The sequence below is a fragment of the Cygnus atratus genome, chromosome 2 (genome assembly GCF_013377495.2).
Source record: "Cygnus atratus isolate AKBS03 ecotype Queensland, Australia chromosome 2, CAtr_DNAZoo_HiC_assembly, whole genome shotgun sequence".
Taxonomy (NCBI): domain Eukaryota; kingdom Metazoa; phylum Chordata; class Aves; order Anseriformes; family Anatidae; genus Cygnus; species Cygnus atratus.
In genome coordinates this window covers 56,626,370-56,642,201 of record NC_066363.1, presented here as the reverse complement: position 1 = coordinate 56,642,201, position 15,832 = coordinate 56,626,370, and the positions used below count along the sequence as shown (strand labels likewise).

Here is a 15,832-nt window from a genome sequence, read left to right as displayed (position 1 = left end):
AGAAACACATTGCCATGGAAGTTTGCTATCTCCCTTAGTGGAGTTACAGACGGCAACTCATACCATGCACTATAATTGACTTTCTGGAGTCAGAATAGGTTATGAAAACAACAGTTTTTGTCTGCCTGACGATCATATTGAATTGCAGTTTTACCTCAGTTTTCTCTGGCACTTCTAGTAGCACTAGCAGTTATATAACTAGTCAAACATAACTATAACACAATATAACTAGTGTTATAGGAGCACAGAGCAATTCAATATGGTCTAATTCGCTGTGGTTAGGGTGCAAAAGCTAGGTGTAGATTAAAGCTGAATTGCAAAGTATAGTATAATCATGTTTATTGCCTCATTTATCAAACAAAATATAAGCATAACACTTTCCCAATTGTTTTTTAAATAAAATTATCTTTGAAAAGCTGAAGAATTAATGAAATAAAATTTATTTGAGAGTCTTGTGTTGCATTAGATCTGGATGAAAATGATCATCAGCCATAGTGTTAAGTGCATGAAAAATCATCCTACTTATACAGACCCTTAAGACAGTAACTTCATGGCATATTTGGAAGCTTAGTCTGAGTTTAGAAGTCTTGTTTTCCTTCAAATATCTTAGTTCTTTCTTCTGTGTATTTTGTAACTAATGCCTTTACAGACCTCCAGATTTTCCCAGAAGAACCTGCTTTTTTCTTACACGATACAATGCAGAAGTTAGGTGTAATACAGCAGAGCACTGCACTGTTATGTACACTCATCACAAAATGATTGTCTTAAGTAACTGTTAGATTGTATAGCAATGCAGTTGAATAACTACACAAATTAGAAGAAGAATCTAATTGTCCTACAGAAAAGAAAAGGGTGAGGGGTTTTTAGCCATGGTCAATGGATTATATTTCTTTATATATTGTTTCCTTTTTTATTTTCTTCCACTGCTTTTTAATTCATTTAATTAATGCAGTTTTTGCATTTTCTTCATATTATCCAAGACAAATAACCACACATTTAGAGACAGATTTGCACGAGATCTAGCGAAGTGCAGGTGTTATTAGTATACCAGAATAATAACAACAATGAAATACAGAATAATAGGAAATAATAAAAGGAAAAATATGCCTGTGCTTCAACATTCAGAAAGACCTAGGAAAGTGCAGAGAGCTGCTGGCATATCTTCAGCAGATATTGCACTCACAACTTGGCAAAATATTCTCACCACCTTAGGGAACGGTTCTTCACGGATTTATTTCGAAAGTTTCTGGCAGGTATTTTTCATTTTATAACATAATATATAATATAAAATGTAAGAATAAAATTTGTGCATTTTACCCATGAATTGAGTTAAAAATAGACCTTGACAAGTATTCTTTGCTACTTTGCCACGTCAATAACATGTATACATTTTATCTACTGTAAAGAGAAACAAAATCATAAAAACTAAACTAAAAAAAAATAATAAATCAAAACCTAATAGCAAATGTATTTTTTCTTTTTCAAGCATTGACATCACTTAGGGTTGAATTATTTAACAAATACGACAGGATTCAGATTCAGTACACTGGAAGCTAATCAGGCAACAGAAACTTAAAATTGATTTTTCTTCACCTTATGCTTCTAGAATGTGAAGAAGTATGTGCTATTGTATATACAAAGTACATCTGTATCCGTATTAAGTTTAGTGGTTTGCCCCCCTTGTGGCAGATGTATTGCCTTTTGAAAAACTTAGTAAAGACAGTGTCAGTTTTACTGCAGCAGATTTCAAACCAGTGAGTTGCCCATGTCCTTACAGCCAGACTGTAGTGCCTGAAGGCAATGTTCAAACACATAACCTTTGGCTCTCTACTCCATTGTGAGAGAGCATAAAAATGGAGACTCTTTTGACTGATGTGCTGGGACAGAGCTTCTTCATTTTTACTGGTGCAATGAGATGTAGTAATGCATCTCTAACAAGAGATCAGCTAACTTAGTAGTACTGAGATTCAAACTGTAAAAACTCCTGTGGCAAATTTAACATGCTGTCATATTGACACTACTTGGGACTCCTGAAAAAAATAGATTAGGATCTTCTGAAGTAATTTCTCTATAGGCAACTTGTCATGGGTTGCAACAAGGAGTTTTTTTCTTATGATTTTGAGCCTTACCCCTTGTATTAGAATGGGAAAGCTTCAATTTTTGCTGTTAAAATATGTACATAATATACTGTTTATGTGCTTATATTTGTCATAATGATATTTTAGTACCCATGATTAAGAGTGACAACAAATGAAACCATGCATGTGGAATACCGTGGCCCAGCCAGAGATGCTTTGATGAATCTCTGATGTTTTCAAAGGATAGAAGCTTAGTGCCTGGTTAATGTTTTTTATTAATACAGTATTAGTATATATGTTAGTACACACAGCAGGCATAGGCTCACATCATACAGTAAAACAAAAAAAAACAAAGATCTTTTCCCTAGAAATATTTAATCTAAAAAGAAAATTAAAGCAGATGAAATAGAGATAACGGAGAAGAGATAATGAAGATGCAAAAAGTGATAAAATTTCACCTATGCTGGGAATCAGTAGTACAGAACCTTTGTATTTTCAATCCCAAAGATTATTTTGTATGTACTGTGTAGAGTAGATCGTTTAGAGATCATTAGCAATTTTTAAATACGTGTACATGTTAAATTTCCCATGAATCTTGTTGAGTTTATTTTCTGCATGATAAGCATTTCTCTGGAAAGTACTTTGCTGTTCCGATCAATGTCATTTTACTGATACCCCCGATAGCAGGGATTTTTTAGTAATTCCAGGCAGTACATTTATCAAATTAGATAACTGGCTGTGCTGAAGTCGGTGTTGAGTCTTTATGAATGAGCACTTCTGTGTTTTTCAGATGCTGACATTGAGGATACAGTTATATTTTTCTCACCAGAAAGAGAGGAAATAGAGAACTATTGGAGCCTGAGTCTGATGTGAAGTATTTCTTAATTAATTAATTAATTAGGGAACTCCAATCTCTTTTTACAGATTTGGTTCCCTGACCAAAACTTACCAAATTCTGCAAGTGGCCAAAAGTATAGGACAAAAGTGCCTACACAGGGCTACCTGTGTCTGCTGCACAAGTAGTAAGACCCGTTACTGTTGACTTCTCCTTTGAAATTTGTGAATGGGGTCCTAACAATGTTTTAAGGGTTTTCTGACTTTATTATTCTTCAGAGGAAAACTGAATGTGGTGATGTCATTAACTAATGAAACTGTGTTAATTGTGCCATCTCAGAAATATACTTGAATAAGGCCTAACACATCTTCCTGGACAGATAAAAGTAGTGTTGTATTTTTAAGATGTCAACAGCATCATCCAGGCTATCTGGAAATTCAAGAGTGGAGAAGTCAGATTGAAAGTAATCAGACTTGTACTTCCTATTTAAATTTTTATATGTTTTTTAATAATGTCAATTTCTTTTTTTTCCCCCTTTTACCATATTTTTGTTTCCCTTTCTCCCGTTCCCTCTTTCCTCAACTCATGTTTTCTCTTGTGATATATATATATACATATATAGACCATTGCAACAGTAGCCTCTGAGAACAATCAGACCTCACTGAATGTATGTGAATATACAGTACGCAATGGCTTAGGTCTCTTTCCTACTAATGCAGGCTAGTTCAGTGGCTAAGGATGAGAAAAAATATATATTTACACTGCAATTATAGGAATTATGTGGTTTACTGTCTAAGTACCATTTCGCATCATGGTAATTACCACGATATTAAATAGCTGAGTGTCATCATAGAAGGAACACAAGTCATTACCACAGTTCTACATATGATAACTCTTAAACATAATTGCTATGTAATCTTTAGGTGATTGAATTATCATGCAGGCCCATGTGCATACTGCCAGCATAGCTATGCATAAAAGAAAGCTGCTTAATCAACGATTACTGCTGTTTCTTTTTTTTAATTTAATGATTTTCTAAACATGATAATTCAGGGCCAGGTTTTGAAAAAAATGTGTTACTTTTACTCAGCTTTGTAACTGTGCGTTATGAGTTTGCTTCAATGAATAATGAGAAAAACATGTCTGCATGTTGGCAAGAGTGATCTAGGTACAAAAGGGATACTTGCCTTTTCAGGGCTAACATGTTGGGAATCCATAAACCCACAGAAATCAAGTCAATGTCCTGATCAGATCTTGGTCGCATGCTTGACAGTTATGGTAACTTTTGCAGATGTTAACAAGGAGGAACCAGCTGGCCTTAGGGGTAAGGTGATATACTCCATATAGGAGATCCTATAAACAACAACAAGTAAATCTAACAAATATTAAAGGAAAAGGATCTATGATTTTGTATATGGAACTATTTTTTATGATGTGTATTTGTTATGACAGTTGCTTAAGCTATAATATCCATCAATTTCTTTAATTTGTATCATTTCTTCATGGCAGTTGTATGCCAGTTTGGAAGAGTATAATCCATGTAGCAGATTTGCTTTACATAGAAACATGAATTTGGTAATTACAGTGTGATTAAAAATATAACCTTCATGTAGATTTTTTTTTTCTGTAAACAGTTTTCATGCTTTTCTAAAATTTCTTAATACCCACAAAAATCTTGAGAAAATGTTTATTGGATTTTTCTTCAAGCAAAAATAACAGGGTTTATATAATCTCTTTTACAGTATTTTTCTATCAAATTTCTTTGTTTCTACAAAATAAACTCCAGAAGTAATTTATTTTCTTGAGTAATGACAGTATACAAGACAACCCCACCTCTGAACTCACATACTGTTGCTTCTAAATACACACCCAGAATAGGAAATAGAGCGCCTTCATTTCTGAAAGCAGCACCTTCATCTATGCCTGACTAAATGTGTCCTTCTTACATGCTGATAAATTTTTAATGGATTTCTTGCACTAAAATCAGTGTGCTATTCTGATATTTAATTTTCAGTTGATTCACTGTCCTGGAATTTGTCATTCATAGCTATTAGATCAGACTCAAAGTTTTAATTGAACTTGGAGCTTAATGAGTATTTTTTATTGGAGTGTATATGGCAAGGTGTGTTTTATAAAGAAAATTTGTGTTTCTAATATACATTTCTGATATACTTCAGATATATATGATATGCTAGTACCTATGGGATGTTGCAGTTAGTTTGGAATGGTCATGTTATATTTACTGAAGAAAATTTCTTCCCCATTCAGTTGACATAACGTGGGTCAGAGTTTATTGTTTCATCAGACATCTTTGTATGTTTAAGGGAAATTTGGGCTAGGTTCAAGTTATATGGTTGTAAACTGTTCAGTATATATTAGGTGGACCAATAGACACCATGCTTCCCTATATCAAACTTAAGAACTGTAAACAGAATTTTTACAGGGTAACTCAGATCTTGAGTTCTCCAATTTGTCATAATCCCCAGAGTCATGTCAACTGAGGACTATAACCATATTATGATTATGCGTATAGATTTATTAAGATCTATGAAGGTCAAATGACAATATCAACCAGAAACAGGTATCACATACTTCATTGTAATGCACAGGAACAGTGTTTCAGAAAAACAAATGTTCTGGAAGTAGTATTGAACTATTTATTATATTAGTGATCTGTGGGAAAAATCATGAAGGATAGAAACATAATGTGTTGGTCTTTATATTTGAAAACTTGCTATGCTTAATGATGTGAGGATGTATGAATAGACATTTAATCAATATGACTGCAAGCCTCAGTCTCAATTGAGTGTGTTTTAGTTAATGAATACCAGATGGGATGTGGATTTCGTGACGGAACAATGTGAAAGAAATCATTTATGAAATATTGGTTATGTTTCTACCTACTTTTCAGTACAAAATAAATGCTAAACATCATGAAGCTTGATTGAATGCTTTTCTTTGAGAATCAAAGAGCTCTTATATCACTGTGAAAAGTGTTTCTGGAAATTACAGAATGTGAAAAAGCAATCTATACAGGCGCTATACATAAGCAGTCCCTTTATAGTAACTGATGACTCAGCACTAGTAAAAATTGACTCAGCAGATCATTTTGGTAGTCATTACATTCTCAGATGGTTAGGAATAGATGTAACTACTTCTTATGGCACTTCTCTGAATCAGAATGTAAAATAATATTTCAGAAATTACTTGGAAGTTAGCATTTTAAAGTGCATGTTTGACATATGTTGTCAAAAACGAAGGCAACAGTTTTTAACATGATAGTTGATAATGTAGCCCATACAAATTCAAATTGAAATATATACATTTATTTAGGCAGAGTGTACAAAGTACTTTAATGGAGTTTCAAAAGATTATTTTGCATTAATTGCACAATGTGAGTGAGGGTGTCTGAAGGATTTAAATTACTTTCCATCATAATAGCAAAAATAAGTTAGGATTTTAAAAAGTTGCAAGCAATCACCCAAGAGCAGTCCACAGAAGTAGGCAAAAATAAGAAAGCTGTGATTGAAAAATATATGATAAAATGCTATCCTTGATTTAATTCAGAGCATGAAATATGGCATGGTACACCAATAAGTGTGAATGCTTATGAAGAATATAGGTGGGAAAGACTTTTTTTCTTTAAAAAAATGATCATTTTTTATTAATTCTTTTTAAAGAATATTGCTTAGTGGCCATTTAAATTATTAGTTGTGAATAGTGAGGATGAAATCCTGATACAAATAGTAGCTGGGGCACTAGTGACTGAGCACAAATTAAGTGACTCACAAAGAGGTTTTCTTACAAATAGTAGCTAGGTCACTAGTGATTGATTACAAGTTAAGTGGCTCACAAAGAAGTTTTCTTAAACAAATCTGTACACATTTTTAGAGATCTGTATGTTTACAATCTTTTACTGAGCTCTTCTTAAAAGAGAATCATAGAATCATATAGAATCATTCAGGTTGGAAAAGACCTCTAAGATATAGTCCACCCTTTAACCCAGCACTTACAAGTCCACCACTAAAACACGCTACTGAGTTCCACCTCTATATGTTGCTTGAAGACCTCCAGGGATGGTGACTCACTCACTCTCCAGAGCAGCCTCTTCCAATGCCACACAACCCTTTCAGTAAAGATATTCTCCTAATATCCAAGCTAAACCTCCCGTGGTACAACTAGAGGCCATGTACCCTCATCTTATCACTTGGTGCTTAGGAGAAGAGCTCAGTCCCCACCTCACTACAACCTCCTTTAAGGTAATTGTAAAGTACTGTAAGATTTCCCCTAAGCCTTCTTTTCTCCAAGTTAAACAACCCCAGCTCCCTCTGCTGATCCTCAGAAGACTTGCTCTCTAGACCCTTCACCAGCTTCATTTCCCTTCTTTGGACATGCTCCAGCACCTCAATGTCCTTCTTGTAGTGAGGGCCCAAAACAGAACACCGTATTCAAGGTGCAGCCTCACCAGAGCCGAAGAAAGAGGGACAATCACTTCCTTAGTCCTGCTGACCATGCTATTTCTGATACAAGCCAGGATGCTCTTGGCCTTCTTGACCACTTGAGCACACTGCTGGCTGATATTCAACTGGCTAATAACCCATACCCCCAGAAAATTCAATACTCAGCAGAAGTTTGTCTATTTAATACAATCAAGTTCCGTGGCTATTATTTCTGGATCTTGCCTCCAGAAAAATGTAGAAAACTGTGGCTCATTCTTTAGAGACTTAAAGAAGGTAAGGCTACATCAAATTTTGTGGTATCATTATGCAACTTTTATGTGAATATTGGATTAACCTTAAATAATAATGATTGCATCCCTTGATTTTCTTCCCTGATTTTGAATAGAACCAAACCTAGAAAAAAAATCTTAGCCAAAATCATGGAACTTTTTTTCTCAAAATTAGTTGAGGTCATGTCTTACAAAACATGTTCATATAAAACTGAATTAGAGAAGGTTTATGCCTATGGTTTAAATAAAGATCGAGGAATCTCTTAAAACTCCTAAGCAATTTCCTTAGATTCATGTCTTACTGCTCACAGTCCTCTCAGATACATATATTGGATTTTTAAGAGGTATAACATGAATTAGTAATAACAACTCAGAAATTTGTCTCTCATTTTCAACTGTAATTGGGAAAATGTGTAGGAAAGCAACTATATTAAGAGAATCCAAGATAAGTTGAGTACAATGGTAGTGTTGTCCCACAGACTCTGCTTTATAACATCCAATGAATTAAATTTATGCTCTTCCTGGTTCCTATTTTTGATAGTATTAAGGTATGGTCAAGAGAAAATGTATTTGCAAAGCATTGCACAGGTTTTTATTCTGTTCAAATACAGTCCACATACGGCATGTCTCTTTTTCCAGTTGCTGAAGGAATATATAATCACTAATCAACAATGTTATTTGTTTTTGTCTTTTAGGGGCTGATGTTATCAATTTTGATGGCCATGTAGTGTTACCATACAGATTCAGGAACAAGAAAATGAAAACATTGAAAGATGTCATCTCTCTGAAATTTAAAACCTCTGAAAGTGAAGGTGTAATCTTCCACGGAGAAGGACAGCAAGGAGACTATATCACCTTGGAACTCAAGAAAGCCAAACTTGTTCTAAATTTAAATTTAGGTATATTTTGATTGTCTAGTTTTGTGCACTTTTTAACTCTCCAAAGAATTTACCTCCTTTTTTTCCTCAGTAATATGGCAGGCCACATCATTTAATCAGAATATTTGTTGAAAACTTTCCTCATTCCTTTTATTATTATTATTATTTTTTCTTTTCCTGTTCTATGCCTCCCCATTTACTTCATGTGAGATAACATGAAAATAAAATCATTAAAAAAAAGATCAACAATATATTGTTATTAGAAATTTGTCACAAAGAAAAGAATATTGGCGGAATAGTTTGGTCTTCTTCATAGAATCACAAAATAGTTGAGGTTGGAAGGGACCTCTGGAGGTCATCTTGTCCAACCCCCCTGCTCAAGGACGGTCACCTAGAACCAGGAATATGTCCAAAAATCTTTTGAAGGTCTCCAATGTCTCTGTCATGGTCTCATTTGTAAGAAAGTAATCAAGTGTCAGTATGAGAGAAGGGTGCTGCCTTTAATTATAGAAGAATAAGGATCAGCAATCTTCAGCAAAAAAAAAAAAAAAAAAAAAAAATATAAGCCTGGGAAGATATGTGAGGGTGAGGCTCAGTGACCTCACTAGAAAGAAGTATAGCTTGAAAGTAGGCAGAGAGAAGTGTTTTGTTGTTGTTGTTTTTGTTTGTTTGTTTGTTTGTTTGTTGTTTAAGCTCTTAATATGAAGCAAAAAGGCAGTATGATCATTTGTAGTGAAGTAATGTCTTAAGCCATGGCAGTTTGATTTGCCAGAATGTGTTATCAACATGCACAGCCTTAGTGTCTGAATTGCAGGCATGCTCCAGAAATGCTTTAGGTTCTCATGTATTCAAAACGTGGAAGAATGCACTGATTTATTGGGCAATGCAGCAATTTTTTAAACTTATTGCTGAATTTGTCGTTTGCTGCTTCAGCTGAGATCTATACTATCAGCCTTTGCTGGCTTAACTACATCAGTCAGCATACAATGAGAGGTGATCTCTGATGAACATAACTGCATTGGCAAAAGTCCCTGGAAAGAACAGCAGTAAGCTGCAAAACTGTACTCTTGCTAGTAGTTTATTTGACTTCCAGAAAACTAAGGTTGACACAGGAGAAAAGACTGAAATAAGCTATGTTAGCAAAAGACTTTTTTTTTTTTTTTTTTTTTTCTGCAGCTTGCTCAGTCTTCATTGAGCCTCTTCCTATACAGTAGCTGGTCTAGCTATACAGACAGAGTCTACAAAGTATTGAACTTACTTGTTTGCAGTTATCAGACCGAAAAGACTTTTTGTTACCAGAGTTTATTATCACTCACAGTGTCCTCAACGATTAGTACAGTTCCATTGAAGCTCAGGACCTGGCACAAAGGCTATTTCGGGGGGGGGGGGGGGGGGGGGGGGTGACAGCTTTTCATTTCTGTTGGAGAGGGATCAAAACACAGAAAACCCTTAGATGAAAACAATTTCGCAACTGAAAGTACATATTGCTTCTCTGGTTCACCTCTGAATAACTATGCATAACTATTTATACAGTTTACCAATCTGATACTTGCTGTATTTGATCTACCTATCTGTATTTACGGCATCAACCCTCCACGGTTTGCTTCATAGTGGGCTGACTTGCTCCAGCCTCTTGTGTGTCCGGTATGATTCAGGTAAAATATTGACAAAATAAAGGGAAAATGCTTGCCTAACTGGTGTGAGGTGAAAATTGCTGTTGTTTCTATTCTTATTTTAGGTAGCAACCAGCTTGGCTCTATTTATGGCCACACATCTGTGATGACAGGCAGTCTCTTAGATGATCACCACTGGCACTCCATCATCATAGAGCGCCATGGAAGGAACATCAATCTCACCCTGGACAGACACATTCAGCATTTCAGAACCAATGGAGAATTTGATTACCTGGACCTGGATTATGAGGTAGACGGTGATTTTTTTTTTCATTTTCATTTAAATAGACTTTATAAAGAGAAGTCCAATAAGAAGGGAAGAGAAAATTAATATAATTGAAGTTTTTTTTTAAACTTTTTTTTTGTTTAGTTTTAATGATCATTTTCATTAATTTTGCCTTATATTTCATGGAATTTTATTTTGAACACTGTTTCCTCTTAGGTGTAAATTTAGTTTCCCTTCATTAATCTAACAGATAACTTCTATTATAAGGCTCATCTCATCCTGTTGTTCTAAAATGGGAGGTCTATGTAATTCAGCAAGCTAAGGCTTCAGCTAAGCAGCTGCTGTAAGCACAAAAATAAAAATAAAAAAATTAAAAAAAAAAAGTTTTTTACTTAATGACCTTAATCTTGCTTTTTTTTTTTTAGCACATAAGTACTTCCTTGTATTTTCACAAGCACACCATCAATAACTAATTTCCAGAAAGAAATAATAAAGAGCTAGAAAACTTCCAAGAAAACTTTTGTTTAATGCGTCAGTTAATAAATACAAGTGTTGGTAATGAACTACACTACACTACACTACACTTTCTCTTAGCCAAAAGGCTGAGAAGTGGTTTTAGAAACCAGGGGGGAGAAACTGGATCAAGGAAGATTTACCTTTAGCAGAGGAGGATCAAGTCAGAGAATGCTCGAGCAAGGTGTACATACATAAGTCCATAGACCCCGATGGACTTATGAGGAGAGGAAGAGGAGAGGATGAGGAGAGGAAGAGGCGATGAAGAGGAGAGGAAGAGGAGATGAAGAGGAGAGGAAAAGGAGAGGAACAGGAGGGGAGGGGAGGGGAGGGAAATGTCACATGTACATACAGAATGGGAGACTTTTGTTATATAGACTTTGTAAAATAACTTTCTTACACTCTTTCCTGTTTCTAATGAGAATTAATGTAGTTGCCTGAACCACATATAACTATTTCCACCTTTGCAACTTCAGAGAGAATCAAGATGATGTAACAGGAATCTTTGAATTAATTTTTGTATTGATTTTTTTGCAAACATTCTTTTGATCCAAAAAATTATATAAGTGCCTTCTTTATTAGCACTAATGATGAGATAATACTCATTGAAAAATGAGCACTCAAAAAATACTCAATGAGCATATTTACCTGTACCTGTGATACTAATGGGACATGGAAGATCTGAACTGAGCTACTGAAAACTCACATAAATAGACTTTATTAAAGATTTTCAACTGAGTGAACTACAGAAAAAGGCTGAGTGCCTTAAGTCCTTGGGCATTTTGCATATGTACATGTAACATATTTACATAATAAATGTATTGTGTACAATAAAGTTACTTATAAGTGAGGGGGAAATCCAGGAGATTAAACTTTCTCCCTTCTTTGACATTAGAGACCTCACTGGCAGTTCTCAAAGATAAATTTAAATCTCCACGTACATAGATAGATCTGCATATGTTTAATGGAACTTATTTGATTGTGTGGATATGTATTCTGTAGTTCGTATAAATGCAAGAGCCTTGAACTCTTCTCCTTCCTTTCCTCTCAATTAATTCACTGGTTTTGGAGGTTAGCCATCATAGGCTATATTTAATTGTGTTGCACTTGTGATAAGTTACTCGTCGTAGATAAAACTCAATGAATCAAAACAATTTTTCATAGAAAAGACAAAGCCATAACTCCAAATATCTCCACTTTCATCCTTCCTTCAGTTAGCTTTTGTTGCTGAGCACAGTGTCAAATGTTATGGGATATCCTTTTTGTCAGTTTGTGTCAGTTGTCCTGGCTGTGCCACATCCCAGTTTCTTGTGCACCTCCAGCCTACTCACTGGTAGGGGAACATGAGAAACAGAAAAGGCCTTGATGCTTTGTAAGAATAGTTCAGCAATAGCTAAAATGTTGGTGTGTTACCAACACTGTTTTGGTCACCAATCCAAAACATAACACCACGTGAGCTATTATGAAGAAAATTAACTCTATCCAAGCTAAAACCAGTGCACCTTTCTATTTTCTCCTTTCTTCTTTCTGTCCAAAAACATGACTATAACATGCAAAAGAATGTTTGACAACAATTACTATATTACAATCACATTTTTCAGTTTGTGTAAGATGGTGTGTCTTTTCTAAAGTCAAATCAAATCAATTTATAACATCTGAGGATGTGTCTGTAAAAGGCTTTTATGTAGCTGGTATGGACTATTTATAAAGACCTTAGTTTTCAGCTATATAGCTTTACTTCTTATATGCTAAGTCAATATCTCCTCTTTGGGATAGAAAGTAGTATCTTACATACTTTTAAAATGGAAAATGGGTCCCTTGATCTGCATTTTCCTGCCTTTAGTAATATCCAATGGCATTAACAATGAATGATATTTAAAAGCTTGGTTCTGCCAAATCTCAGCAGCAGACTGCAAGCAGAAATATTTGTGAGCTTTCTTGGGGTAGGAAATCTAGCTGCTATTACTATTTATTCCATCATCTATTTGATATAAATACTTAACGAAGATTGCAGGGACTAATCTCACGGGTCCTTTATTCCTCACGACAGGGCTGCAAAATATTAATGAAATTAAAGACCCTGGCAGGGTAGGGACCTGTATAGTCTCTATGGGGTGACAGGGAGAGATGAACAATTCTAGTTCATAAATTATTTGTTTTTCATAGTGTTTTAGCACTAGAGATTCTGGATAACCTCGTGTTTTAAAGTAATGAAATTCAACATAAAGAGAAAAACAATTCTTGTTTGTTGTGCTAAGTCACGTGGTAACTTCTCATTGACTATAACTACATGATAAAAGCGTGTTTTCAATAGTGGAAGGTGGTCTTGTCTAACCAGAGATAGTAACTTTAACTAAGGGATTCTGTAAAATTCTTCTAAATAAAGTAAATAAATAAGCATTAAAGGAAGCAAATGCATCATACTGAAGCCCACAATTGCCGTGTTGTAGTCTGAGCTCTGAATCTAACACGTTTATACTTAAATGATTCAAGTAAGGCTATTTGTCTGGCTAATCTTGTATCTACTCTTGTTTCTGCTTGAGAAAAATAATGAAAAGGACAGTTATTCCAAGTACTTTGTTATTTGAGACAAGTATTATTCAGTAGCAGTCAGAAGAGCAGTCTGTTATGAGTAATCGTGATGTGGGTGTGCTCTTTATTTGGAGAAGCACAATAACAATTGAGATTTGCTACCATAAATATTTGCAATCACAAATTCCTTATAGATTTTTTTTTCCTGCTTTTGCAGTGCTTGTTTGGAACTTCCTTTTTATGGTAATCAGTGTTGCTAGATATCAGTCTCTGTGTTTGAGTGTTCAAAGAAAGCAAATGCATCTGCAGCAGATATGTTTAAAAAATCTAAGAAGTCTTTGCCCTCCAGTAACTATCTTCCATTTTTTGTTGCATTCAAAGATAACCTTTGGAGGCATGCCTTTTTCTGGAAAACCAAGTTCTAACAGCAGGAAAAATTTCAAAGGCTGTATGGAGAGCATCAACTACAATGGCAATAATATCACTGACCTTGCCAAGAGGAAGAAATTGGAGCCTTCTAATGTGGTGAGAACATAATTTAATGGTCATCTAAACTTCTGCTTCTCATTCTAGGGAAGGTTTGTGTGTGTGTGTAGCAGATACCCTTGTGATGTACTGGAGTGATGTAATATACAAAACAAAGTTTATTAAGTGCCCAAAGATCTCATTGTAAATAATTTTATGACTTTTTTTTTAATTATTTTTATTTTTTATTATCTCTGAGCATTTTACTTCTGGGAGTTAAGTTTCACCTTTTCAAAATTAACCTTCAGTATCATATAACTAGTTTTTAAAAGAAAACAGATGGACCCAATCATAGTGATCTACAACTAGAGTAGACAAGATTTATTATTAAATCAATTGCAGGTTTCTCATGGCTTTAAATCCTGGTATTTTCCATCTGTGCAGAGCTAGTTAGATTGCTGGAGTGAAAAATAACTGGAAAGAGATGGTTCTAGATCCCTTTTCTGGTAGCTTTAAAAAACCTCAAGGTACTCATCTTCAAAATCATTATTTAGCTTATTAACATTACAAAGTTTAATAATATTTTATTCTGGTGGTAGTTTTTCTTTTCTTTTTTTCTTGCTTAAGCACTTATAGTTGCTTTAAAGCAACTTTAAAACAAGTTTAAATTTGTGGCTTTATAGGCAGGCTGAATAAGAAAAGCCTTTAATTTGTATATCTTTAAGGTTCTAAATGTTCCTTAAAATATTTGATGACTTACACAGGCAATGTGGTAGGAAATGAATATATTATTACCGTGAACTTCAGATGGCCTGAGTAAGTTGTTCAAGGCATTCTTCTGTACAAGATTACAATCTTCACAACCCCCTGCTAGCAATATGTATGGTTCCACTGTTGCTTTTTTTTTTTTAAGTATTACATAGTAAAGATTTATACATGCAATAATGATAAAGTCCAAAGGGTTGATTACCATTTCATTATTCCTTGGATAGTAATATTGATGTTTCATGTAATTGTATGAACAATATGGCTAAATGAGCAAGGTTATAAGGAAGGATAATTCTGAATATGTGATATAAATCCTGAGTCTGTACAAACTCAGTAATATAGCCTGATATTTAGAACCTTTTCTATAAATGAATTTTTTCAGCGTTGTCAAAGGCAAAGAGAGTGATATATATGTCAAAAAAAGAAGACTACCCTTCTAGAATTTTTTTCAAATTTTTTTTTTTTCAAAATCACCTGTGATCTCCTGCTTGCAGTGCATATTAAACTCGTAATTTAAGCACATTTTTCAAAGATTGATAACTAATTCAGGAAAGGATCTTTGTACAGGAGAAGTTTTTTTTTTTCCCTTTTTGCACCAGTCCAGTCCACTGTAAGTTAGTAGGACATTTTCTTAAAGTGTCTTCCTGAACAGAAGTGTTACTTAAGAGACTTCTGTAGCAGAAATACCTCTCAAGAATGTAGCATAGATAGCAGTCCTAATGTCTCTGTAAAACCATCTCTTTTTTTTTTTTTTTGGTTGTATTTTTAGTTTGGGTGGGTTAGGTTGCTTTTTGTTTGTTTGTTTGCTTTTTTTTTATTTTTTTTGGGGGGGGAGGACAGGCTTGTTGGTTGGTTTTTGATTAAATTCTTTTACCTGTAACATGAAATCAAAATCCACATCTGTGGCTTTGTCAGTGTTAGTGCTTCATCAAGAGGCTGTGACATGCTAATGTAATTTGATGACTCTCTTGATTTCCAATTCTAAGAATATCTATAAAAATACAAGTGACCTTTGCTTTCAGTAATATTACTTATATTGCTTCGACTCTTCAAAAGCAAAATCTATTTTACTCTAGTTAAATCAACATGGATTTGTATGTTTCTTACAAAAGACTTTTTCTCCTAGTTTTGAGCC

At 34.4% G+C, this 15,832-nt stretch overlaps 1 protein-coding gene across 1 annotated transcript in view; it reads left to right on the top strand.

Moving 5' to 3' along the window:
• The window catches only part of CNTNAP2 (contactin associated protein 2), a 1,162,302-nt gene that overhangs the window by 548,571 nt on the left and 597,899 nt on the right, over positions 1–15,832 (top strand). The window contains exons 5-7 of the mRNA XM_035552545.2: positions 8,338–8,541; positions 10,259–10,443; positions 13,846–13,989. Coding sequence (XP_035408438.1) covers positions 8,338–8,541; positions 10,259–10,443; positions 13,846–13,989 — 533 coding nt within the window. The remainder of the gene's footprint in view (positions 1–8,337; positions 8,542–10,258; positions 10,444–13,845; positions 13,990–15,832) is intronic.